This window comes from Artemia franciscana, chromosome 4 (genome assembly GCF_032884065.1).
Source record: "Artemia franciscana chromosome 4, ASM3288406v1, whole genome shotgun sequence".
Lineage (NCBI taxonomy): Eukaryota > Metazoa > Arthropoda > Branchiopoda > Anostraca > Artemiidae > Artemia > Artemia franciscana.
Genome location: NC_088866.1, coordinates 20662562 through 20690501, shown reverse-complemented (window position 1 = coordinate 20690501; position 27940 = coordinate 20662562). Strand labels below are relative to the sequence as shown.

General features: G+C 35.8%; 1 protein-coding gene across 1 annotated transcript; it reads right to left on the bottom strand.

Moving 5' to 3' along the window:
- Positions 1–207: 207 nt before the first annotated feature.
- On the bottom strand, positions 208–19635 carry LOC136026132 (uncharacterized). The gene is made up of 3 exons (XM_065702428.1): positions 19486–19635; positions 16147–16296; positions 208–5673 (listed from the first exon to the last, which is right to left on the bottom strand). The coding sequence occupies exons 1-3, from the start codon at positions 19538–19540 to the stop codon at positions 5525–5527; spliced, it is 354 nt and encodes a 117-aa protein (XP_065558500.1). The 5' UTR covers positions 19541–19635; the 3' UTR covers positions 208–5524.
- Between the last annotated feature and the right edge of the window lie 8305 nt (positions 19636–27940).

The window sequence follows — 27940 nt, the reverse complement described above, 5'->3', positions numbered from 1 at the left end:
AGTAACTTCAGCGTAAAGAGCGGGGCGTTGAGGAGGAAAAGCCCCTTTCATTTACGGAGTAATTTCTGTTCGTTTTAAGTTTTAATATTGCTCCTTACATTAATTTAAAAAAACTAGTTTTTTTTATTTAATTTCTGAACGTTTTTGAATTAATAAATGTTTGATTTTGGCTCTCCGCACATAAACTATTAAGATTAAATTTGCATATTATTTTTTTTTTTTTGCTAAATGGCTTTCTCTTAGTTTTGATCAGACGGTTTTCAGAAATAAGGGTTGGGGAAGGAGGCCAAGTTGACCTCCAATTTTTCGGTTACTTAAAAAGGCAACTAGAACTTATAATTTTTAACGAACGTTTTTATTAGTAAAAAATATACGTAACTTAAGAATTAACTTACGTAACAAACTTCTATATTCTTATATTTTTATTATATAAATGATGGGGTTTTTCACCTCGTTAATACCTCGCTCTTTACACTAAAGCTTAAGTTTTGTCCCAATTCTTTAAGAACGACCCCTGAATCAGAAAGGCCGTAGAATAAATAGCTGAAATTACTAAAGATACTTTAGCATAAAGAGCAAGGTATTTAGGAGGAGAAGAACCCGTGATATGTGTAATAATCTCTTTTAGTTACAAGTTTTAATGCTACTCCTTACTTTCAATTAAAAAAACTTTTTCATGTTTATTTTTTCATTGTTTTTATATAGTAATGCTAGAAAATCCTGCACCCTTTTCATTGAATTTCTATTCCCCCATGGCATATTCCTCCAAGGAAAGATCCTCCCATATAGCCCCCTCCCCCCAAAAAAAAATCCCACAGAAAACGCCTGTACACCTCCCAATAACCATTACTGTATGGAAACAATGGTCAAAGTTTGTAACTTGCAGCCCCTCCCCCGCGGACTGTGGGGGAGTAAGTCATCCCCAAAGACATAGTTATTAAGGTTTTGACTATACTGAACAAAATCGCTATCTCAAAATTTTGATCCGTTGACATTGGGTAAAAAACGAGCGTGGGAGGGGGCCTAGGTGCCCTCCAATTTTTTTGATCACTTAAAAAGGGCACCAGAACTTTTCATTTCCGTTAAAATGAGCCCTCTTGCGACATTCTAGGACCACTTGGTCAATACGATGACCCCTTGGGGAAAAAAAACAAATAAACACGCACCCGTCATCAGTCTTCTGGCAAAAAAATATGAAATTCCACATTTTTATGGCACTTGGTATTAACCAAGTGATATATAGCAATCGCAAATTCTGTCGGTCTGTCAGTTTTGCTACTTTAGCAAAACCCGGCTTTGCTACTTTAGGCACTTCCAGGTAAGCTAGGACGACGAAATTTGGCAGGCGTATCAGGGACCGGAACAGATTAAATTAGAAATAGTCGTTTTCCGATTTGACTATCTGGCGGGGAGAGGGGGGGGGCTTGTTAATTCGGAAAAAAAATAGAAAAATTGAAGTATTTTTAACTTACGAACCGTTGATAAGATCTTAATGAAATTTGATGTTTGGAAGGATATCGTGTCTCAGATCTGTTATTTTAAATTTCGACCGGATTTGGTGACATTGGGGGGAGTTGGGAGGGGGAAACCTAAAATCTTGGAAAACACTTAGAGTGGAGGGATCAGGATGAAACTTGGTGGGAAAAATAGGCACAAGTCCTAGATACATGATTGACATAACCGGAACGGATTCGATGTCTTTGGGGTAGTTGGGGGGGGGGTTAATTCTGAAAAAATAAAAAATGAGGTATTTTTAACTTACGAACGGGTGATCGTATCTCAAAGAAATTTGATATTTAGAAGAATATCGTATCTCATAACTCTTATTTTAAATCCCGACCAGATCTGGTGACATTGGGGTTGGGGGGTGGGGGTGGTAGGGGGAAACCTAAAACTTGGAAAACACTTAGAGTGGAGGGATGGGGATGAAACTTGGTGGAAAAATTAAGCACAAGTCCTAGATACATGATTGATATAACCGGAACAGATCTAATCTCTTTGGGGTAGTTGGGGGGGATTAATTCTGAAAAATTAGAAAAAACGAGGTATTTTTAACTAACGAACATGTGATCGGATCTCAACGAAATTTGATATTTAGAAGGATATCGTGTCTCAGAGCTCTTATTTTAAATTCTGACCGGATCTGGTAAGATTGGGGGGAGTTGGGAGGGGGAAACCTAAAACTTGGAAAACACTTAGAGTGGAGGGATCGGGATGAAACTTGGTAGTAAAAATAAGCACAAGTCCTAGATACATGATTGACATAACCGGAACGGATCTGCTCTCTTTGGGGTAGTTGGGGGGGGGGGGGGTTAATTCTGAAAAATTAGAAAAAAATGAGGTATTTTTAACTTACGAACGGGTGATCGGATCTCAATGAAATTTGATATTTAGAAGGATGTCGTGTCTCAAAGCTCTTATTTTTAGTCCCGACCGGATCTGGTGACATTGGGGGAAGTTTGGGGTGGGGGAACCTAAAATGATGGAAAACGCTTAGATTGGAGGGATCGGGATGAAATTTGGTGGAAAAAATGAGCAGAAGTCTTAGATACGTGACTTACATAATTGGAACGGATCCGCTCTATTGGAGGGAGGGGATTAATTCTGAAAAATTAGAAAAAATGACGTATTTTTAACTTACGAAGGAGTGATCAGATCTTCATGAAACTTCATATTTAGAAGGATCTCGTAACTCAGATCTCTTATTTTAAATCTCAACCGGATCCAGTGTAATTGGGGGGGGGGGGGGGTAGTTGGGGAGAACCGGAAATCTCAGAAAATACTTAAAGCGGTGAGACCAGGATGAAACTGGATGGGAAGAATAAAAACCTGTCTAAGATACATGATTGACATAACCGGAACGAATCCGATGTCATTGGGGTAGTTGGGGGGGAGGGGGGGTTAATTCTGAAAAATTAAAAAAATGAGGTATTTTTAACTTACGAACGGGTGACCGGATCTCAATGAAATTTGATATTTAGAAGGATATCGTGTCTCAGAGCTCTTATTTCAAATCCCGACCAGATCTGGTGACATTAGGGGGGAGTTGTGAGGGGGAAACCTAAAACTTGGAAAACACTTAAAGTGGAGGGATCAGGATGAAACTTGGTGGAAAAATAAGCATATGTCCTTGATACGTGATTGACGGAACCGCACTGGATTCGCTCTATTTGGGGGAGTTGGGGGGAGGTGTTGCTTAGATTGGAAAATGATGGAAAACGCTTAGATTGGAGGGATCGGGATGAAACTTAGTGGGAAAAATAAGCAGAAGTCTTAGATACGTGATTTACATAATTGGAACGGATCCACTCTAATGGGGGAGGGGGGTAATTCTGAAAAATTAGAAAAAATTCCGTATTTTTAACTTACGAAGGAGTGATCGGATCTTCATGAAACTTCATATTTAGAAGGACCTCGTAACTCAGATCTCTTATTTTAGATAACAACTGGATCCAGCGTAATTGGAGGGGGGGCAGTTGGGGGAACCGGAAATCTTAGAAAACACTTAAAGCGGTCAGATCAGGATGAAACTGGATGGGAAGAATAAAAACCTGTCTAAGATACGTGACTGACATAACCGGACCGGATCTGCTCTCTTTGGTGGATGTGTGGGGGAGGGGGGGTAATTCTGAAAATTTAGGTATTTGTAACTTACGAAAGGGTGACCAGATCTTAATGAAATTTGATATTTAGAAGGATCTTCTGCTTTAAAGCTCTAATTTTAAATTCCGACCAGATCCTGTGACATTGGGGGGAGTTGGAGGGGGAAACCGGAATTCTTGGAAAACGTGAAAATTGGGGTATTTTTATCTTACAAATAGGTGATCGGATCTTATTGAAATTTAATATTTAGAAGGAATTCATGTCTCAGAGTTCTTATTTCAAGTCCCGACCAGATCTTTTGACATTGGGGGGAGTTGGAGGGGGAAATCTTGGAAAAACACTTGGAGTGGAGGAATGGGGATGAAGCTTGGTGGATAGAATAAGCAAATGTCCTTGATACGTGATTGACGGAACCGTACTGGATTCGCTCTCTTTGGGGGAGTTGGGGGGAGGGGTTCAGTGATTTGGCGAGTTTGATGCTTCTGGACGTGCTAGGACGATGAAAATTGGTAGGCGTGTCAGGGAGCTGCTAAAATTGACTCGATAAAGTCGTTTTCCCAGATTTGACCATGTGGGGGGCTAAAAGGAGAGGAAAAATTAGAAAAAATTAGGGATTTATAACATACGAGTGGGTGATCGGATCTTAATGAGTTTTGATATTTAGAAGGACACCGTGACTCAGAGCTCTTATTTTAAATCCTGACCGGCATTAAGCCTCTTATTTTCCTTTTAAATCAATCTATTGATTCATAGAATTTTGTTAGAGCTCATACCATATGATCTCTTTGCTCTTAGCTCTTCGTGGCTCGTCACAAGTGCCATATGAGCTCTAAGCTCTTGTTGTAGATAGGAGCTTGAAATTTTGTCATAGGGCTTTCTGATAACTGAATGCGAAGGTGTGATTCTCGTCAGGATTCTATGACTTTTAGGGGGGAGTTTCCCCATATTTTCCAAAATAAGGCAAATTTTTTTCAGGCTCGTAACTTTTGATGACAAAGACTAAATTTGATGAAACTTATATATTTAAAATCAGCATGAAAATCAAATTCTTTTAATGTATCTTTTAGTATCAAAATTCCTTCTTTTAGAGTTTCGTTTACTATTGACCCGGGTCGCTCCTTACTACAGTTCGTTACCACGAACTGTTTGATTTCTTCGCACAGTCTCTGATATTAGTTACACATTTATTTTTGACAGAGGTCAACTTCCAAGTAAAATTAGCCAATTCACTTATTTCTTCAGAGAGTTCCTAACACTTTGGCCCAAAGTAGGCGTTTTTAATTTCAATTTAGTTTTAGCCATTTAGTTTTCAGGGTTGATGGATAACATATGTTTGCAGTGGGTTTGGGGGTATGTATCCTAGCTAAGAAATTATCTGTCTAGCAGCGAGAGATGAGGGGGCCTAAGACTAGTTTGAAGGTCAAGCAGTATATAGACTTTGCCTCTCAGGACTACTCTATATCTTGTCGTTAGAACTTCCGTAACTTTCAATAGGGTGTCATTATATTACCCTATATCTTAATAGAGTGTGTCAATATGCCCCCTTATCAATGTGCCCGGAACCCCCTATTCGATATTTCATGAAACCATCTACCAAAAAAGAATCACACCACGTTCTCCATAGGATTTGCGACAGGAAGGATCTACCAAAAAGGAATTGCACCTCATTCTGAATAGGAAATGCGGTCCAAATACATCGTAGGCTTTCTACTGCTCCTGTCTCCATATGGGGGGGGGGAAGGCTTCTAGACTGATAATTCTCATTGTGTTGGCCATTTCATTAGAAAAAAAAGCAGTAAAAAACAACTAAGTATTCAAAATGAGTCTTCCATTCTTTCAATAAAACAGGTCTCTAACATATCGCATCGTCTTTATAAACATAATATTTTAATAATAAATAAGTTCTGTTTCAAATACAATATCATCCGTAATATCCATATCCTCCGTATGGTCTATAATAGCCACCATAATAGGGAGGGCGGTAGCCATAGCCACCGTAATAAGGTTGGCGGAATCCATAGCCACCGTATCCTCCGTATCCTCCATATCCTCCAAACAGTGCTTGCTTAACTAAAAAGATAAGATAGCATTAGTTAAGGTTCAAGGTAAATTGAAATTTAAGTTAAAGAGGAAACGTTTGTGTTGTCATGACTATACAATAGAAAAGCATTTCAGGAGCAGAAGAGCAAAGATGCCACTGCGGGGGCATAGATTTCATTGGTTCCACTTTAAACTCATTTTGTATCCAGTCATGCTAGCCTTAACTGACAAAATCTGGAAGAATTTGGAAACCACACAAAAACATTTCAGCTGTGAATTTAAAGTGATTGTATCAGATGGTAATACTATATATTCACACAGTATATAATATTGAAATCAAAATTTTTGTGTTGACCTATAGACACAAACACACACAAAGAACTAGTTATGAAATGCATTTTTTTTCTAAAAATGTTTTATCTTCCAGCATATTTGTGTATATACATAAATCCTCTCCAAGGATTCCATTTGAGGAGTAATTATTCTTCTGATATTGATATGATATATTGATATGATATTCTGATATTTTATTTTTAGGTTTGCTGGTCATTAGGAGGAGGCGAAACCTGGGAGAAAACTATGAAATATTTAAAATTAGTAATTGGTATTTCTGTACCCCTTATATCTTGTTTACCAATATGTATTTCTAAAACCTATTCTCAATTTCATACAATTTCATCTATGTCTTTTTATACCCTCTCCCCTTCCGAGTCTTTTTAGTTTTTGTCCCTCCGAAAAAAAACTATATATGCGCCTACTGCTCCCATTATTTTAATTACTGAAATATTCATTAGTAGTTGCGGCTGAATTCTACAACATTTTCTTCGTCTTGTTTGGATAAAGACTTGAATGGATCTAAATATGTAAGTTTTCTTGGGTTAGGGGCTGTTCCAGAACCCCCTTTACATAATATATCCCTGACATATATTAAATAAAAAAAACTTCTAACGAACAGAAAGTATTACGTATATGAGGGGGTTCACCCCTAGTCAATACCTCGCTCTTTATACTAAAGTTGGAATTTTTGTTATAGTTCTTTAAGAATGACCCCCGAATCACAAAGGCTGTTTAATTAGAATAAATAGCTCTTTTGAAAGTACTAAAATTCGTTAGCATAAGGAGCGAGGTGTTGACTATAAGGCAAATCCTTTCATAAACGTAACAATTTCTGTTCGTTTTAAGTTTTAAGGTTGCTCCTTACCTTCAGTTGAAAAAAGTTTTTTTATTTAATTTCTAATCGTTTTTAAGTATTGCTGGGATATCCGGCATCCACTTCATAGATATGCTCCTTCCCCCATGAAAACTTCACCCGTAGAAAGGTCTTCCCACATAATCCCCCACCTCAACCAGAAAAAATCCCCCTGAAAATGTCTATATGCTTCCCAATAACCATTGCTGTATTTAAACAATGGGCAAAGTTCATAACCTGCAGCTCTTTCCCCGGGGAATGTGGGGGATTAAGTCATCTTCAAAAACATAGTTATTAGATTTTCTGACCATGTTGAACAAAATGACAATCTCAAAATGTTAATCGGTTGACTTTGGGAAAAAATTAGCGTGAAAGGTGGCCTTCACACCCTCCAATTTTTTGGCTATTTAAAAAGGGCACTAGAATTTTTAATTTTCGTTTGAATTAGCCATCCCCCGATATTCTAGTACCACTGATTCGATACGGTCACTTCTGGAAAAAAACAAATGAACGCGCAACCACGAAATCACACCATCAGATATAGCGCAACAGAGAACCCTAGAGTAGAGGTTTCAAGCTCCTATTTACAAAAATGTGGAATTTTGTGTTTTTTGCCACAAGTCAGATCACCGATGTGTGTTTATTCGTTGTTGTTTTTTTCGTTTTTTTTTTCAGGGGTGATCGTATCAACCCAGTGGTCCTAGAATGTCGCACCAGGGCTCATTCTAACGGAAATTAAAAGTTCTAGTGCCTTTTTCAAGTGACCAAAAAATGGAGGGCACCTAGGCCCCCTCCCAAGCTCATACTTTTCCCCAAAGTCACCGGATGAAAATTCTGAGATAGCCCTTTTATTCAACATAGTCAAAAAACCTAAACTATGTTTTTGGGAACGACTTACTCCCCCACAGTTCCCATGGGAGGGACTGGAAGTTATGAAACTTGACCAGTGTTTAGGGTGTTTACACATAGTAATGGTTATTGGGAGGTGCACAGACACTTTCAGGGGGATTGTTTTGGTTGGGGGGAAGGGTTGGGGTGAGGGTTTATGCGGGGGGAATTTTCCGTGGAGGTATGTGTCATGGGGGAAGATAATTTCCATGAAGGGGGTGCAGGATTTTTTAGCATTTTTTTAAAGAGCACTGAAAAAATAAATATGAAAAAGTTTCTTCAGCTGAAAGTCAGGAGCAGCATTTAAATTTAAACGAACAGAAATTATTAAGCATATGAGGGGTTAGCCTCCTCCTAATACCTCGGTCTTTACGCTAAAGTAATTTTATTAATTTCAACTATTTATTCTACGGCATTTGTGATTCAGGGGTCATTCTTAAGGAATTGGGACAAATTTAAGCTTTAGCGTAAAGAGCGAGGTATTGACGAGGGGGCAAACCCCCTCATACACGTAATAAAAACATACAAAATTTAGAAGTTCGTTACGTAAGTTAAATCGTAAGTTACGTATATTTTTAGCAATAAAAACGTTTGTAAAATTAGTTCTAGTTGCTTTTTTAAGAAACCAAAAATCGGAGGTTATCTAGGCCTGCTCCCCCGCTCCTTTTTTTCTCAAAATCGTCCAATCAAAACTATGAGAAGACCATTTAGCAAAAAATAAATAACTCAATATGCAAGTTTCGTTTTAATTGTTCACGTACGGAGAGCCAAAATCAAAACATGCATTAGTTCAAAAATGTTCATAAATTAAATAAAAAAAAAACAAGTTTTTTTTTAACTGAAAGTAAGGTGTGACATTAAAACTCAACACGGACAGAAATAATTCCGTATGTGAAAGGGGCTGTTCCCTCCTCAACGCCTCGTTCTTTACGCTGAAGTTTTTTACTGTTTAAAAAGTAGAGTTGAGAGAAAGAGTCAAACTTTAGCGTAAAGAGCGGGGCGTTGAGGAGGGAACCTTTCACATATGGAGTAATTTCTATTAGTTTTAAGTTTTAATGTCGCTCCTTACTTTCAGTCATTTTTTTTATTTAATGCCTTAAAAACATACCATGTCCTTTTTTCATTTGATTATTGATAACTGGAGGATTATGCAATCGAGATAACTTTTTCCTATTTGTATGCCTTATAAAACCTTTCTTTTTGTAACAACTGTTTCAATAGTTTTTCATTCCCGTGTCAGTCGAGAATTTTGGTTTTAGATTAGACCTAATTTTGATTTACCACGGCTGATTCACTGCTAAAGGTCCCCCACCGTGTGTAACTATTCACACTAGATATTGAATCTTACTGATCGGTTCAGACGCATAGGATTTTGACCAAAGTTTTATGAAAAATTTTGCATTTTCATCTATTTTTTTTATTCAGCTTTTTCTAAGTGAACAGCTAATAAAGGTAATAAGATTTTCCCAGTAATTTTATAGAGCATTTGGAAAAAGTTTCAAGCTGAACAAAGTGACAAAATCATCAAAAGATTTTGCCAAAATCCTATTCGTCTAGATTTGGCATAAGCAAATTTTCAACTACATCAGCATTACCAGGGTAATGCTAAATTGAGAAATTCCAGGTGGTGTTGAACTTGTTATTTTCACCATCAAAGACTAGTTTGGCTTTTTATGCCTAATTATTTATTATTTTTAAGCTATAAAATCTCTGTAAATTTTGCCTGGTCTTTTTTTCCTATCTTTGATTTTCATTTCATTACCTTTATTTCCTTCTCCTTTTTTTACATTGTCTTGCAAAATCTCTGTAAATTTTTCCTGATCTTTTTAGTTATCCCTACATTTCATTTTATATCTTTTCATTCTTATCTTCATATCTTCATATGTTTATCATTTCATTGTCTTTGAAAATCTATTTGATTTTTACCCGGTCTTATTGCTTATGTTTGAATTTATTTTCATATCATTTCATTTCATTATTTTCAAATCTAAGTCATTCCGTTCCATTGTGTTTCAAAATCTCTGCAAATTTTACCTGGTCTTTTTAGTTATCTTTGAATTTCATTTCATATCTTTTCATTTCTTATATTAATATCCACATATCTTTGTCAGTTTATTGTCTTTCAAAGCCTCTTTAGGTTTTACCTTGTCTTTTTACTTATCTTTGATTTTTTTTTTAATATCTTTTCATTTCATTGTCTTCATATCTTTGTCATTTCATTCCATTGTCTAATAAAATCTCTTCAAATTTTACATGGTCTTTTTAGTTGTCTTTCAATTTCATTTCATTTTTTTTATTTCATTATCTTCATATCTTCGTCATTTTGTTTCAATGTCTTGCAAAATCCCTGAAAATTTTACCCGCTCTTTTTAGCCATCTTTGATCCATTTCAAATTGTATCTTAAACCTTACATAAATGCCTTGTAACTTTGGTTTAATAGCTATTAAACAGATATAATATGTATCCAATCAATATCAGCCGTTGAATAGATATTACTAATCAATACATAATCAATCAAAATTCATAAATATTTAATATATAGCTAATGCTCATAAATATAAAGAGGAAATAGCGCATTTAGATAATTGGCAGACACATCGGTTTTGCTTTATGAAATCTACTGCGTTGACTTCGAAAAATTACTGCTTGATTTTATCATCAAGCAGGTTCTGATAACTTATAAATCAAAATATAAGATAAAGAAGTCATTAAAAAATAGAATATATCTTGATAATATTAAATACGAAAACAAAAATAATTTTATGGTAGGTAATAGAAATTAGCGTATTTCAAGCACTTTAGTTCAACAAGATGTAAATAAAGAGCGACCCGTGGAAATACCAGCGAAAGTTAATAAACAAAAGCTTCAAAATAAAATGTAGATTAAAAGTTTCCACGTTATGTTTATTCCAAATGTGTAACTAATAGGTACCTAACGAAAGTTTTCAACTTTGGTAGACAAGTAATTATGCTCTAAGTAATTTTGCATAATTTCAGCAAAATAGGACATACCCCAACAGGATACGACCATCCTAAACAAAACTTATTATTAATAAATTTTCGATACTTAAGAAACCCCTAACATAGTTTTCAAGCCCTTAACTACGAAAGTGCCAAATTTCGTGCTTTTCTTGTAATTATTAATTTTTTTTTACCAAAGGAGATTTTAAATATCGGGAGAAGCGTCATCTGAACGCAAATTGTAGGTTTCATGCAATTATTAAGAACTAAAAGTGGTCAACTGGTAGTTGCATACTTTTTTTGAAAAATGTTTCTGAGAAAAGCCCCAACTTACTCAAAAGTTTAATTCGAGTAAACTTTAATAAACGAACTTTAAAAGTTCGTTAAAGAATTGGGTCAGAGAGGCAGGAATTTTAAACGTTGCTTTACACATCCTCTGCATAGATCCCCCTAAGACATGGGCGTCCACAAAAAGGGGGTTAGGGGGGCCAGTACCCCTCCCCCCTGGTTGAATGACGCTACCTTATATTTTCATATTTCTGTTTTGAGGTTTCTATTATGCAACTAGGTCCCGGCGCCATGCCAAAAAGGGAAGGTATGCGGCAGCAGGAACAAAAAATAGCAGCAGCAATCCACCATTAGTGCGTTCATTGTTGACCGCGAAAATGTTTTGTTTTGATCAGCCTTTCTCAAATACCAGCTTTGATTCACGTCAGATTTGGGCCTATTCACTAGTTAGAAACTTCGCGAATAGCGAGGGATTTCTAGTTAGAAACCCCTCGTTCATTTTTATCAACTGCAATTATGTACCTGGCAAATACGCCATTCAGTTGTTCAGCAATTCCGTCATAAGTGAATGAGCCCTTGAACCAGCAACAAGCAAGGGCGTAAGATTTTCATTTCAATCCTTGTTGAGCAAGTGTACAGTCATTCCCATGTAGCTTTTGTTGTTGGCAGACCAAATGTGTGTTGTCAGCGACATGTAGTCGGTGAGTTCAAAATCACGAACCATATCTTTCTGTACTTAAAAAACTTAGCTTCAATTTGCACAGCTAAAGCTTTTCTTCTTGGAACCTTTGCATAAAGGGCAAGAATTGTTATCACATTTTTGAACGATGACTTCACAACAGTGTACAGGGGTCGCATCTTGTCCACAGTGTAGTCCAGTGCCAAAGAATTCACTTTTGACTGTGTCTTTTTCAACGGTCTTGCAGCAAAGAAATCTCCCTCAACTTTTTAGAAGGTGAGCTATAATCAGGGCCATTATTATCTTCATTATCTTCAGATTCAGACGTCCCCGAAAGTGAACATACTAGTTCACTAGCCTCTTTGCTAGTTGATTTCCTTTTGTTCTTACTGTTTATCACATTTATCACAAAAAACTGTCCGTTCAGTATATATGGTAGTTCCACCATGATAGCGTCCTTTTTTGAAATTTCGTGCCGGGCCAGGGGCCGCTGTTCTCAAACACTAAAATCCATTCTTCCACTAATATATAGGCAGTTCAATTCGTCGCATCGCCCTGCGTCATGCTGGTATAATTTTTCTCATCAAGAAAGTACTTAAGTACTTACGTACTTACTTCAATTTTTTACTTAAGTGTAAGTATTAAGTGCTTTAGAAATTTTTACTTAAGTAGAGTACAGGTACTCAGATTTTTTACTTAAGTACTTTTACTTAAGTATTTCCCTACACTGGACATGATGCAGATAGTTGGGATTGGCTGACTACAATCTTATAGTCAAGTCTATTTAAATATGATAGCTGTTTTTCACAACACATCTTAGTGATTGAATATGTCCATGATTAAGATACATCAATTTGAAGGTCCTTTTTTCAAGATTGGGTAGTGGCCTATTTTCTAAAATTAAAATCAAGCCAAAAATCTGCCATTACAATTAGGTCTGTACTGTAAACTGTTTGTGCAATTAAAATAGTTACCATTGTATATGGGTGAAATATTCAAACTAATGAAATACTTATTAAGAGAATTTAGACAGATTTAGCAGAGAGAAATTAATTTCCCAGGTGATATAATAGATATAAATTTTATGATGTAAAATTTTATGAGTAGGGAAACCTACATCTGTAGCTTCCTCCCCATTCATTTCTGTCGATGCCTGAAATAGGTTCTCGTCCTATAATTAGACACCTCCTAGTCTGTTCCTAGGTATTACATCTCCAGTGGTTTTATGGCAAATAAGAAAACACATCAGAAGTCCTCAATGTTAAGTCCGGAATTTAACAATTAAGAACGTGAGAATTTTCAGAACCTACTGTTTTAAGTAGCTCTGCTATGTCACAAAATCAAAACCTCAGTATTTATAAACCCCTGACAATGGCAAGAACTCAAGAAGTATTGAATTGAATTGGAAGTACTGATTAGACCAGGTAAGCCCCCCCCCCCGTAAAATTCAGCTTATGGGTGCCCATGCTTTAAAACTTCAGTCTTGACGACTGTTTAAATCGAAGCGATGGCCGTAGAATATTAGAGCATGCCTGAACTCATTTTTTGGCAAAATATGATACAATATTAAAGGTCTAAATAGACATTCTAATAAGAAAGATGAAAATGTGTAAGAATCACGTTTTTGGAGGCAAACTCTCTGGAGTAAATTATGATGCTAGAATTAATAAAAATTAAATTAAAAGAAAATATTTTTTACGAATTAAATTTAAAAGGGAAACAAAAACTAGAATAAAGTATAAATTATCTTGAGGGCTCGGGCCCTCTTATTCCTCAATTTTACGCTAAAGCTTCGCTTCTAACTCTTAATGTCTTAGAAAAAAATGCTCTAACACCAGACTACTTGGGGATGAAGATTGTAGATTGCTTAGAGAATCGGCTTTGGAAGATTAAAAGGCAGTACGTTCCACAAAATAAATTCTGCAGTATATTGGAAAAACTTAAAGATCCTATAAGGGTTTCTTTTGGTTATTAAGACACCGTTATTCGTAAAAATCTGGTGACAATAGGTCTTCCAGGTTCAAAAAGATTGATTTTGGGAGGCCCTATTACCAAACTACTTAATTGGGTGCCAAAAGCGGATGTAACTCATTTTGAAGAAAACCCGAAAGTTCTGAACATCTTGGGAATATAAGTTACAATAAGATCAGGACCGTATCCAGGACTTTTTTTAAGGAAGGGGGAGTTACGAAAGTTTCTTTCGGGGGGGGGGGGGGGTACAGAAAAACTTCTAAAAACGCATCAAAAATTTTGTTTATATTCATTTTTGTTATGTTTTTACAAGTCGGATATAAATTTTCTTGGTGGGGGGGGGGGGGGTCAAACTCCCTAAGCCCCCTGGATATGGCCTTGAATAAGACATATATTGGTTATAATCAATAGTTTGTGGTAAACAAACTGTAGTAAGGAGCGACCCGGATCAATAGTAACCAAAACTCTAAAAAATGGAATTTTGGTACAAATAGCTACATCCCCAGGGGTAATCGTATCGACCCAGTGGTCCTAGAACGTAGCACTAGGGCTCATTCTAACGGAAATGAAAAGTTCTAGTGCCCTTTTTAAGTGACTGAAAAAATTGGAGGGCACCTAGGCCCCCTTCCAAGCTAATTATTTTCCCAAAGTCACCGGATCAAAATTCTGAGATAGCCATTTTATTCAACATAGTCGAAAAACCTTATAACTATGTCTTTGAGGATGACTTACTCCCCCACAGTCCCCGTGGGAGGGGCTACAAGTTACAAACTTTGACCAGTGCTTACATGTAGTAAGGTTTACTGGGAAGCGTACACACATTTTCAGGGGGACTTTTTGGTTGGGGGAGGGGTTGAGAAGAAGGGGATATGTTGGGGAACTTTTCATGGAGGAATTTTTCATGGGGGAAGAATATTTCCATGAAGTGAGCGCAGGAGTTTCTAGTATTATTAAAAAAAAACAATGTAAAAATAAATATGAAAAATTCTTTTCAACTGAAAGTAAGGAGTAGCATTAAAACTTAAAACGAACAGAAATTATTACACATGTGAGGAGTTCACTTCCTCCTAATACCTCACTCTTTGTGCTAAAGTATTTTTAGTATTTTCAACTATTTATTCTACGGCCTTTGTGATTCAGGGGTCATCCTTAAGGAATTGTGACAAAATTTAAGCTTTAGTGTAAAGAGCGAGGTACTGACGAGGGGTGAACCCCCTCATATATGTAATAAATACATGCGAATGCCGAAGCTTATTACGTAAGCTAATTTGTAAGTTACGTATATCTTTTACTAATAAAAACGTTCGTAAAAAATTAAAAGTTCTTGTTGCCTTTTTAAGTTACCAAAAACTTGGAGGTTCACCAGGCCTCCCCCCAGCTCCTTTTTTCTCAATATCATTCATTCAAAACTATGAAAAAGCCATTTAGCAAAAAAAATAAATATGTAAATTTCGTTTTAATTATTCATCTGCGGAGAGCCAAAATCAAAACATGCATTAATTCAAAAACGTTCAGAAATTAAATAAAAAAAACAGGTTTTTAAACTGAAAGTAAGGAGTGACATTAAAACTTAAAACGAACAGAAATTACTTCGTACATGAAAGGAGCTGCTCCCTCATCAACGCCCCGCTCTTTACGCTAAAGTTTTTAACTGTTTAAAAAAGTAGAGTTGAGAGAAAGAGTCAAATTTTAGCGTAAAGAGTCGGGCGCTGATAAGGGAGCAGTCCCTTTCATATACGAAGTAATTTCTGTTCATTTTAAGTTTTAATGTCGCTCGTTACTTTCAGTTAAAAAAACTTGTTTTTTTATTTAATTAAATAAGAGAAAACGGATTCAACCTATTTCGTAAATAAACGAAATAGATTTCGTTTATTTAGAGTACCACGGATACCAAAATAAAGACTTTTTCTCCTAGGCCAATCTTGGTCTATTCACATCTGAAAACCATGATTCTTTACGTAGACCTTTGGTTATTTCTAAATTCTGAAGTTTCAGGGGTGAACCCCATTTTAGTCATGGTTGCCTCGTTGAACCATGGAAATAAATAAGCAAATCTCTTTAACAACGCTTTTCGTCGACAAAATTCAGATATTAACAACCTGCTGATTCCCAAAAACAATTACACCATAAAAAAAGCTACAGCTTCATAGGCTCTTTGTTCCCATATGTTTTAGCATATCTTTTGTTAATTTTCAATCCACCTTTCTGTTTTTTAAATTCGGAGCCCATTATTTTGAACTCATCGTTTTCAATGAAAATGATATTTCCAATTTTTCCCAAAAATCATGGTATATTTGTGTAACTGTCCACTTAATAAAATGAAACAATCGAATTTATTCTTTATTGTTCATGGAAATTTTTATTTGCCATCTTTTTTACGTGTCATCTTTCTTTCTTTCAGTATGCCTACTTTTCTAGTGTCTACAAGGTCAAAAATTGTCTTTAGGCAAACAAAATGTCCAGGCGGTATCACTGATTTACGTGCATTATTATTACAAATAGAACATATATTTAAAGATTTCTTACGTAATAATTTTTTAAATAATATACGGTTTTCACCCTCCTCTTCGTCATTAGCGCTGGCTTCCAGTGGTTGAGTTTCTCCACGCGTCTGAGTTTCTTCCAAATTCGTGCTTTCTCCAAAATTGACGGCATCATCAGGGGAAGCAGATAGAGCTAGAATTTTGACAAATAAATTGCAGAGTCCAGTGCTCAATAAAAAACATGAAATGTATTGAATATTTTTGTGAGGAATTTTGAGCTTTACAGAAAAAGAACAAAAAGTTTTCAATTACAATAATGGTTTTATTCGGCTATATGTTGATATATCTGTTTCATCAGTGCGCCCCCATATCTTTCTGTGGGGAGGTGGATTTTTTTTATTTAAAACTGTTTTTTCTCTTGAACAATAATAACATTTTAGAATTGCGTATATTTTGATCTTACAATGGATGGGGATACTTCTCCCAAAGTGGGCTATCTCAAGTTTAGTTGGTGGGTGCAAGAATAGGCCTGAAACTCATTTTAAGAAGATTAAATCACTTTGACTTGGATTAAATGAAGGTGAAGAGGTGATTTTGGATAACGAGAAGATCTATCAAGTGGATAGTTTCATTTACCTCGTTATTTGTAAAAATGGTGGATGCAATGAAGTAAAAAGTAGAATGGCTAAAGTCCAGTGCGTTTTTCAATTGAAAAAATTTGGAAGAGCAGGAAGATAAGTCTGTCAACCAGGATTAGAATACTAAAAGCTACAGTGGTCAAAGCAGTCAAGCATAGTTCTGAAACTTGGGTGCTCCGAATATTGTCTGCAGATTCTTTTGGCCACCCATCTCATTGACCGCATTACCAACAGTGAACTGCACAAAAAAATGTGGTTCAATTCCACTTTCTAGGGCTAAAATGAGAAAAAGATTGAGATGGCTAGGACATGTTCAGCAGATGAAAGATGAAAGATTGCCCAGATCCTCGTTTTCGGCCAACCATCTAAGATGAGGCAAAAGCGATTCGTCACCGAATTGGGTGAGAACAGGCCGTAAGGAAGGATTTAAAAGAAATTGGGGCTTCTTGGGGTATATTGCCAAAGACAAATACAAGTTAATACCGGAATATCTTCTTTTGGTAGTTTGTATTCTTTTTAACTGAATTTCTTTGAAAGAATATTATAGATGAATGAAAATACAGAAAAATAAATAATAAAGAAAAATTTAACAAGTACTAAAAACTCAAAATGCATGGGTAATAAAGGCAATGATATTTTCAACTGAGTAATTTAAGCCTTCCATATATGGTTACTGGCTTCAACCCTATAGAATATTTTTTCACTTCACCTTCAGTTACTTGTACATAGTGGAAAATGGATTGAAAACTTCAGATACCTGAAGAAGAGTGAAAAATCCTTTATTTTAACTATTTGATAATTGACACTTATTTAGTAGTTTATCTCTGTGGAAGGAAACACTATAAGTTTTAAAAACTACTTTAAAACGTCCTAAAATACTCACTTGCGTTATTCCTAAAAGCGCACCACTTTAATTAACCTCCTCTCCCCGTGGACAAATATAAAGCGTAATCTTCCATAGTTCCATATTCGTTGTTTTTTTGTGTTAATTTACAGAAAGACAAGCAACTTCAACGGCAACAAGCAGTGGGATGAAAAGGGTCAGCCATGAAAAGTTCGTTGAGCATGTATAATTTGCGCAATATATTTGTCCGTTAGGTGGGGGGAGGAGGTAAATTAAACTGAAGTTCTCTTAGGAATGAGAAGGGGTTACGTGGGTGGATCTTTTCATAGAGGAATTTCACCGGAGGAAAGGGAATTTTCCATGAAGGGTACTCGGATTCCCGGTTATTCTTACAAAAAACATTAAAAAAACAATTTTTTTTTCATCTGGTAGTAAGGAGCAACATTAAAACTTAAAAGAACAGAAATTATTATGTATATGAAGTTGGAGCTTTTTCCTCAAAAACTCGTTCTTTGCTCTAAATTTAAATTTTTTGAAAAAGCTTATTATTTTAATTAAACGGCCCTTGTGTTTCAGGAATCATTCTTAAATAACTAGAATAAAAAGTCAGACTTTAGCGTAGACAACAAGGCTTTGACGAGGGACCAACCGACCTCATATACGTAATAACTTCTTTTCGTTTTGAGTTTCAATGTTACTCCTTACTTCCAGTTGAAAAAAACTTGGTTTTTTTTAATGCTCTAGGCTACTAGTGACTCATAATTGAAACTTGCGTTCGGTGGAACTGTTTTAATTAAATAAAACCATTTCACGTTTTAACGAGTCAAACCTCAAACTAGTTTGATCAGATTCATGTGGAATAGAGTCAAAGTGAATCACTTGCTCAATAGTTGCACAAATTCGAATGCAAATGTTGCCTAATTAAGAGTAAAATTTGAACAAAATTTCCAGCTAACTTTATTTTCAAGTACATTTGGCTTAATATAATACATGCAATTCTTAAGACTAATTTCTGAATAACTTCTTGCTTACCCCTATTGAAATATAATGGTTTGTTTTTGGGTGTGACTCAGTGAGTGAAAAGATCAAAATTAAAAACAGCACAAAATCTATAAATTTTGTATACACGATAAAAAATTAACAACAGGAGTTTTATATTGTTTAATAAAATATGCCGTAATATTTAACAAGCAATACCTTGCTTTTCCATAGCATTTGACCAGCACCCTCTTTCTAACACCCTTTTTGGGGAGTTTATGGAACAAATTCAAGAGGAAATACTTATTCCATATGTGTGTTTCCCATTTCCTTCTTCACACACACATAGTTTGGACCCCTCACAAAACAGAAAAATCGGTGAAAGTCTAGATTAGGGGCTATTAACAAGGGAACGCGTATAGAAAAAATTGTTACTTCATAATACGCAGTATAGTTAGCACATTTTGACTGCAGCTCCACTATATTTTACCCCCCACTCCACCCCCTAATGTACAAATACATAGCTCAAATTTTATTTTTACTGTACATTCTGACATCCATCGCTTTTGTTTTTCTGGTTCTTATTTCGTCACATTTGATTGACCTTATGGGTACACGATTTGAAACAAGAGAGACGCATCGACAGAATACATGGGAAACATAAAATTTGGGCTGTATATTTGCACATTAGGGAGGTTGGGGGATAGTACACTGGAGCTGCAGTCAAAATGTGTTAGCTACAATTATTCTGCATATTATGAAGTAACAATTGTTTTCATGACATGTTTCCTTCTTAATAGCCCGTAATCTAGACCTTTTGCAAAAATCTATTTGAATGTTTGATATTGTTATACAGTTTTACCAAAAACTACCATTAAAATATTTTTTTACAAACTAGTATTATTTACATAAATTGTTTTACCTGGAAAGATGAGTCCAACGAAGACAAATGTTAATAGTGATTTGAGCTTCATCATTGACTTGTTGAAACTAACTGACTATGAGTTCTAAACCGACTGCGTTTAAAACGTAATTTTTGTAAGCAGTTTCATGTACAGTCAAAATTTTTGAAGCCCCAAGGTTTCAGGTGGTTTCAATAACCACTTTCTTTGGGTTTTTTCCGCTCATAGATCATTATATACCTAAAAAAGTTGAGCCAAAACGGTAAATATTTGCTTATTGATCAATGCATTTGATTTCAGGATTCCTCGTCTTTTAAACTGTATTAAAAGCTAGAAAGTCAATGAATATTAATGAGAATGAAAAATGTCCAATTTGTGAGAGAAATGTGTACATCGTGTGCATCTTTGTGCAAAAAAGGTGTGTATTATTAAGTGGCACTTGTTCCACCTGAAATGTAGCACTTCAAAAGAAGTGGGACTAATTCTGCTGCTCCAAACTTCATCGCACCAGAGAATGGCAAACTTCAGCCATACATGGCACATACTGCCTCGCATAATCGACTTTGAAAGTGGACATCCCCTCAAAGAAAATGTATTCAAAGTTTGATTAAGATTTGCTAGGATAGCTGAAAACGAGCTGGACTAGGTATATATTCGGAGGGTAATTGATATACCACCGAGGAACAATGCTGCAAATACTGAGTCCTCATACTACCATCACTGTCCATCAAACAGCTCGTGGTAACGAACTGTAGTAAGGAGTGACCCGGCTCAATAGTAACCGAAACTCTAAAAAACAGAATTTTGATACCAATAGTTACATCAAAAGAATCACATTTTAATGCTGATTTTAAATATATATGTTTCATCAAGTTAAGTCTTACTCATCAAAAGTTACGAGCCTGACAAAGTTTACCTTATTTTAGAAAATAGGGGAAAACACCCCCCCTAAAATTTGTAGAATTTTAACGAAAATCACACCATCGGATTCAACGTATCAGAGAACCCTACTGTAGAAATTTCAAGGTCCTATGTACAAAAATGTGGAATTTTGTATTCTTTGCCAGTAGACGGATCACAGATGCGTGTTTATTTGTTTGTTTGGGTTTTTTCCCAGGGATGATCGTATCGACTAAGTGGTCCTAGAATGTCGCAAGAGGGCTCATTCTAACGGAAATTAAAAGTTCTAGGGCTCTTTTTACGTGACCAAAAAAATTAGAGGGCACCTAGCCCCCTCCCACACACATTTTTCCCCAACTTCATCGGATCAAATTTTGAGATAGCCATTCTGTTCAGATTTGTCGAAAACCTAATTACAAACGTTGACCATTGTTAAAAATACAGTAATCGTTATTATGAATTGGACAGACGTTTTCAGGATGAATTTTTCGCGTTAGGGTGGAGGTGGGTCGGGGGGAGGGGATTAAGTATGAGGATCTTTCCATGGTGGAATTTATCATAAGAGAAGAGAATTTCCATGAAGAGGGCGCAGGATTTTCTAGTATTATTAAAAAAAAAACAATGACAAAAATAAGTATTTTTTCAACTGGAAGTAGTGAGTAGCAATAAATCTTAAAACGAACAAAAATATTACGTATATAAGGAGGTTTGTCTCCTCCACAATACCTTGCTCTTTACGCTAAAGTATTTTTAGTAATTTCAACTATTTAATCTACAGCCTTTGTGATTCAGGGGTCATTCTTAAAGAATTGGGACAAAATTCGAGCTCTAATGTAAAGAGCGAGGTATTGACGAGGTGGCAAACCCCCTCATACACTAACAAAAACGTTCGTAAAAAAATGAAATTCTAGTTGCATTTTTAAGTAAAAAAAATTGGAGGGCAACTAGGCCTCTTCCCCACCCCCTTGTTTATCAAAATCGCCCGATCGAAATTATGAGAAAGATATTTAGCAAAAAAAAACAATTTGCAAATTTCGTTTCAATTATTTATGTGCAGTGAGCCAAAATCAAAACATGCATTAATTCAAAAAAGTTCAGAAACTATATACACGATTATACAAATTGCACTATATATATATATATATATATATATATATATATATATATATATATATATATATATATATATATATATATATATATATATATATATATATATATATATATATATATATATATATATATATATATATATATATATATATATATATATATATATATATATAAATGTTTCTGAAACAATTTTCTTTCTCCCTATCCTCTCTCTTTCTTCTTTTTATAATTTTTTTATACTTTTTTTCGGTTTCTTGTATGTGATTAAATGAAAAAAACAAGTTTTTTAACTGCAAGTAAGGAGCGACATTAAAACTTAAAACGAACCGAAATCGTGCCGTACATGAAAAGAAATGTCCCCTCCTCGACGCCTCACTCTTTATGCTAAAGTTTTGTTTTAAATAGAGTTTTGAGAAAGAGTCAAACTTTAGCGTAAAGAGCAAGGCGTTGAGGAGGGGACAACCCCTTTCATATGTATACGGAACTATTTATGTTCATTTTAAGTATTAATGTCGCTCCTTACTTGCAGTTAAAAAACTTGTTTTTTTTTATTTAATTACCATTAAGATTGATAACCGATTGTCACTAAGCAGCCTGAGGCCACTGCAGCTGCACAGGGAGGAGGAGTCCTCCCGTCAATTCACTTTTGAGCTCCATTCTGTTCTGCTTTAGCTGTTTTTCTGTGACCTCTTAAAATTTACGGAAGGATATCCTTTTCTTATTTTGCCTCATCTCCATTGCAAAAAGCGCATAGTTTGGCAAACTATCATCCCTTATTCGTAGAGTGTAACCTTACCGTCTTAGTGTTTCTCCTGTAAATAAAACCAATCAGTGGAGAATACAAGCCAATTTTTCTGATAAAAGGTTTATGGTGAAAGGGGGTGTTGGAGGGGTAAACACCCTTACTTCACATCTAAATCGTACCTATTGGAAAACTTCTCAAATGATTCCGCTTTAAATAAGGAATAACATTCCCGCCATTCAAAGACAACGCTCTTGAATTACCTATGGTAAGGAAATATAAGCCTTCAATGTATTATTTTTTCCGCACTAAAGGTCATTGCACATAAAAGAGTGGTCTTAGAAAGTTCGGAGGGGTTCTTTTGATTCAAAATTTTAAGTTTGAGTGCCCTAATAAGAATTAAAAGTGATTGGAAGGTAAATAGCCCCCTCGCTTGTCTTTTCATGCAACTTTCCCTCCCTTTAGCCTCCAAACACATCCAATAAAGATTTGAGTCAGCAATTTTGTTTAAAATAGTCAAAAGGTCCAGTAAATATACCTCCAGGGATGATACGATTCCCAAAGGCCCCGGAGCAAGGGCCCAAAAAAATAAATTGGCAATTGTTTAAGCATGCGTTTATGATGGAAAATGGGACACTGGGAACAGCTAAGGGTATTAAGTTGAAATTTCCAAGGAATGTTGAGGGGGTGTTGAACCAAATCGAAAGAGACTACCTGCGTTCACTTTGTCAAAAGGGGGTATCGGCAGTATCTTAGGAACGGAAGATGGCATTAAGCTCAAGCTTTCTGGGAATGCTTAAGGGCATATTGGCCATGAATATTTAGAGTCGAAAATCGAACTATGCTTCGACAAACTAAAAGTCAGTAGTAGAAGATGTAAGAGTTCAAGGGGAGAGTGCCACATCTGGTATCTAGAAGTCACCGACCTACACCCCAGTCTGAATTTCATGGGGGTTCAGGTCATAGTTAAAATTGAATCAGTATTGCAAATGAGACTAAGACCAAGAATCAGGAAGGGTTTATAGGTCTGAACTACGATCAAATGCGAAGAATTTTTATGAAAATTTACATAAATAATAGGCATAAATGTTCCTAAATGAATTTTACGCATATAAAGGTTTCTATAAACAACAAAGACAGATAAAATAATAAAAAATAGACGTATTAAACACAACAATAGGGCTATAGGGGTTTCACAGTGCACAGAATTAAACTTACTGAAAAGTTTTATTTCTTTACCTTATGTACCTACTTTGGGGGAGATGCATAAACGAATTTTAGGTAAACATGACATTTATACTTGTTTCCAATCAGTGAGACCATTAGGTAGTTTTCTTAATTCTGGGAAGGATTTAACCCGGGGAGATTTAGTTAGTGGGATATATAAAATTCCTTGTTCCTGTGGAAAGTTTTATATTGGTAGAACTCACCAACAATTTTTTATTGTCATGTCTGGCCAGTTCGGCTTAAGAACTTTCATAAAGGTTTCTTACATTAAGAAGTCGACCCTTCCCTCATGAATCAAAATATTGGACTCGATATTATAGAAAAGAGGATTTCCCTGAACCGAGCCCCCCTTTCTCCTCCAAGCCCAACAAACTTTCTTATCACAGTCGTATCAAATGTTATTTGCTTACGTAAGAAACTCATTGATTACTATGAAAGAGTATCACCAAAGCATAAATATTCATTTTGGATAGTTAATCTGTTCAAGCGTAATATGCAGTCTGAGGGTTATCGACCTCTGCAAAAAAAAATTCTGATCTCTTCGGTACCCGCTATTCGATCGTTTGAATAGGTATTTCGCAATTTACGCACCAAGTCCTATTTTCAAATGTGTGCTACAAGTGAAAACTAACATCACTGTAAAACTTGCCCTAGAGGCTTCATCACATCTTGGTTTTGGTCGAACCTCACAGTGAAACGCTAAAATATAAACAAATCGAAAAATTAACAACATAAAGTCATTGGTACCAGCTTTTTCGGGGGAAGGAGGAAGAGATCAGTTGTCCCTGAAGATTTTGAAACATGTCTGTTTTGAAATTTTCATCTAAAAGATAGATTTAAAAAAAATGTACCTCTACCCAATATTTGGAAAATACATTTTGTATTTTTGGGATAAAAAAAAATACTTCTAAGCCCCCTGTATCTTACCTGACATGGTGCCCCTAAGATCAATATTAGGTTTAAAGTACTGAACCCTTGGAAAAATCCTAAAATCAATTTAATCTAGTTTTTTCTTCTCGTAATACCTTCTCCAACGGCACTATTCAGCTATCAATTGTTCAAAGGGTAGTTTCTGATTGCCAATATCCAGGGGGCATCGTTTCGGAGAGGGAAGCTGCCCCCAATAATTCAGAGAAAAATATATATAGCCCATACCCCTTGACTATACTGATATGGAACCCTCTTGTCCCCTTATGAAAATGCTGGAGCTACGCCCCTGCCATTATCTAGCATTTCATGGTAAGGGTAATACTTATTCGTTCTGGCAAGTTTAATAATTATTTTTGCGAAAACTCAAAGGTTTTCGTTTAACAAAACTTTAAGGGACTGAAAGGTTTCAGTCCCTTAAACTAAGCAAAATCTATCGATTGACTCAATCTCTTTCACCTATCTTATTTGGTTTTGAAATCTTTAGAAGCGTCATTCTATCCCAAAATATTTTATATCCTTTTTTGAACACACAGAAATAATTGCGAAACACACAATCTCCTGTCAAAAATAATTCTGCCTATCTTGGATTCTCATTAAAACTGGCTTTTTAGCATTTACTGGGTCTTAATTATGGATGGATCCAGGGTGTGGTTTAGGGTCGCTTGATAACTACAGACAATGAAGAGCCTCAATGAAGTCGGTTAAAATATCCAAGAGAGTATATTCTAGAGCTTAGTTGGTGAAGATCGCGAAAGATTCAATCGTACCCTCTGCGGGATACTCCACTCACAAGAAGAGTTAGTCCTTATTATCTCTCATGAGGAAGACGCGCCAAGTAGGGGGAGGGGATTTCCCCCTAAATTTTTCACTCAACCCACTTTGATTTCGAATGTATCTTTTGTGGGTAATTGCTTGAAAAAATATTCCAATTTTTATTTTCATTAAAATAAAATAAAATTCCTCCTCCCTTGATATTGAAAAATAAATTTTGTCTCCTCTGCCATACATTTCTGTGAGCTGAAGCCCCTCCTCTGAGGTATACAGGAAAATACTTGTAATGGTCCCTTATAAAGAAATTTAGTTCAGCTAGATGGAGAAAATTTTCAAAACTCAAGTTTATTCTGGAACTGCCTTAAAGGAATTTTTTAAAAGCACGAGTCTAGAAAAAAATATACCGATTATCAGTGAACAACCAACATCCTAGAATTATCTTTTCACATATATATCGTTCAGACAATCTCACGAACATGGTTTCCGCTTGGAATCCCTTGACCATTTTAGTATTTTAAGCTTAGAACAAGCCACTACACAGGACGTCTGAGTTATTCCTCAGGTGTTCTGTAAGAGAGACATAAATAATGCATTGTTAGTTGTTATGGAAGGTTATGGAGATACAATTGAATTATCTCTGATCAAAGACTCTCGATCTGGGTGTATTGGTTAAAACACGATGAAACCCTTTCGAACCGTCCAAGCCAAGTCTTGCCTAGCCTTAGAATGCTGAGAACGGGGCCCTAGTCCTGGTGTCACTGGTTATTTTGTTTAAAACGGAGGTCAGTTGTGTGACTTTATAAGCTCAACCAGAATCGATCCAACTCTAAATGGGTACCTAAAGAAATAAGGGAAAAACACAGGAAGCGTCGGATGATTTGCCTCCATCCGCGCATTAAACTCCCGGCCGAAGGAAAACAATTAGGCGATCGGTACCTCCGATACGCAGACCATTGGTCAGAATGAAAAAAAGGTTTTAAAAAAGTAAGTTAAAACACAGTGAACTACTTTTAAGCGGATTTTATTCAATTTTCACTCCAAACCGCAAAACGAGGTCTATCGAAAGTCGAGCCCCTTGTTCATCTTGATGAAAACTTTGCTGGTGAAATTTTTACATACCACTCATTACGATGAGCGGTTTGATTTAAACATACACTTTGATTCGATTTCTCATTGACACGACCTGCAAAATACATTTTTGGATTCAAATTTTTCCTATTTCCAAAAGTTTTAATACCTTTGGTAGTCAAATTTCGGGCAAGTGGATGATTGATATTTCTGAAGAATCCTCACCTCCGGTAGTAGTTCCCTCAATCATCGGTGTTTGAGACATCTATAGTACAGCAGTGTTTGTTACTTTTTGGGTCAACTGGACATTTAGAAGAAGTCTTCAGCGGATATTTTCTAACACAAGGAGTTTCATTTTAAGTTATTAATCGAGATGCCTGGTTTTAGGACGATGACAAAGCGTCAAGAGGACGTTGCTGTTGCAGAGCCTCAGCTTGAGCCAGAGAAAGTGCTACAGGTTACGCTGCATTTGAGACAGTTTCCTGAAGGATGGATTCGCCCTGTCGGTTCTGAGCTTGGCTTCTTTCTTGCACGATCGAGTATCGTGGATTGTGACTTAAATATTTGAACTCCCCGACTTGCTCTATCGCGCAGCTGTCAATTCATAAATTGAGTTGTGATCAAGTGTTCACCCTACTTTTTTTTGCCATTTATCTTTAGGCCAAAAGGTTTAGCCAAAATGCCACACAGAGGTATACGTAGTTTTCTGGCTCAATTCATAAAAAAATTAAAGCAAAAAATTTAGCAGAAAGTAACTTTAGATGAATATTATAAAAGGTAAATGTGAGGTAGCCAAATGATAACCATTTAGTCGATAGTTGCTGAAAAAACAGAAATAATATGACGATACATCTATTAAATATCTACTAAATGAGTTTAATTTTATTAAACTGTGCTACTAATTTGCTTAAAATATTCTTGAAACTAAAAGTACATATTATATTTCAGGTTTTCTGTCAAAAGTGTATATTTTATTTTAGTACGTTTGATATAAAACTGATACTTTTTTTCATTCTAATTTAGAAGGAAATAGATTGAAACGGACAGGGGTGGGGTACAATAGTTATAACAGCCGGTAAAGGGATGGAACGACGGGTTAAAGGTCTCATTTCAACTTTTGTTTTAAAGCTTAGGTTTGAAAATGACAATTTTTGTTATGGCAGGTCGTTATACGCTGGAAGTGTGTTTTTTTTTTTTGGGGGGGGGGGGGGTATTGTGTCACGACGAATTTAATTTGTGAATCTCAAGATATGTCCCAGATATCAGTAGCATATTTACAGTCACCGTATATGCCACTCACCCCCTTCCTTCGCCGAAATGCTAATTCTCTTACTTCGAAAATAATTCTTGTCCATGTGCCTGGGACTGTGTATTTGTGCAAGGATATTGTGTTCCCCATTTTCTTGGCGTCGCCAATCCTCAGTCTGGTATTATTTTGTTAGATTAGGCGCGTACAATGAAGTATATTGGAGGGGGGACAGGCTCATAGGTACATTCCTGATTTTATAATACCTTTGGCTCGTATTCAGCTCAAACTTGGGTAGAAGAAAAAGAGAAAAGTGAAACTTTTTGGCCGTAGTTTAGTCACGTAATACTTTGACCTGTTCAGCTTCTGTTATAAGATGGAAAACCCTAAAGGTATAAACTAGGAACTAAAAAATGAAAATCAGGTATTACAAAAAGGAGTAAATTCAAAATACCCTTATCCTTAGGGCTTTCTGTTG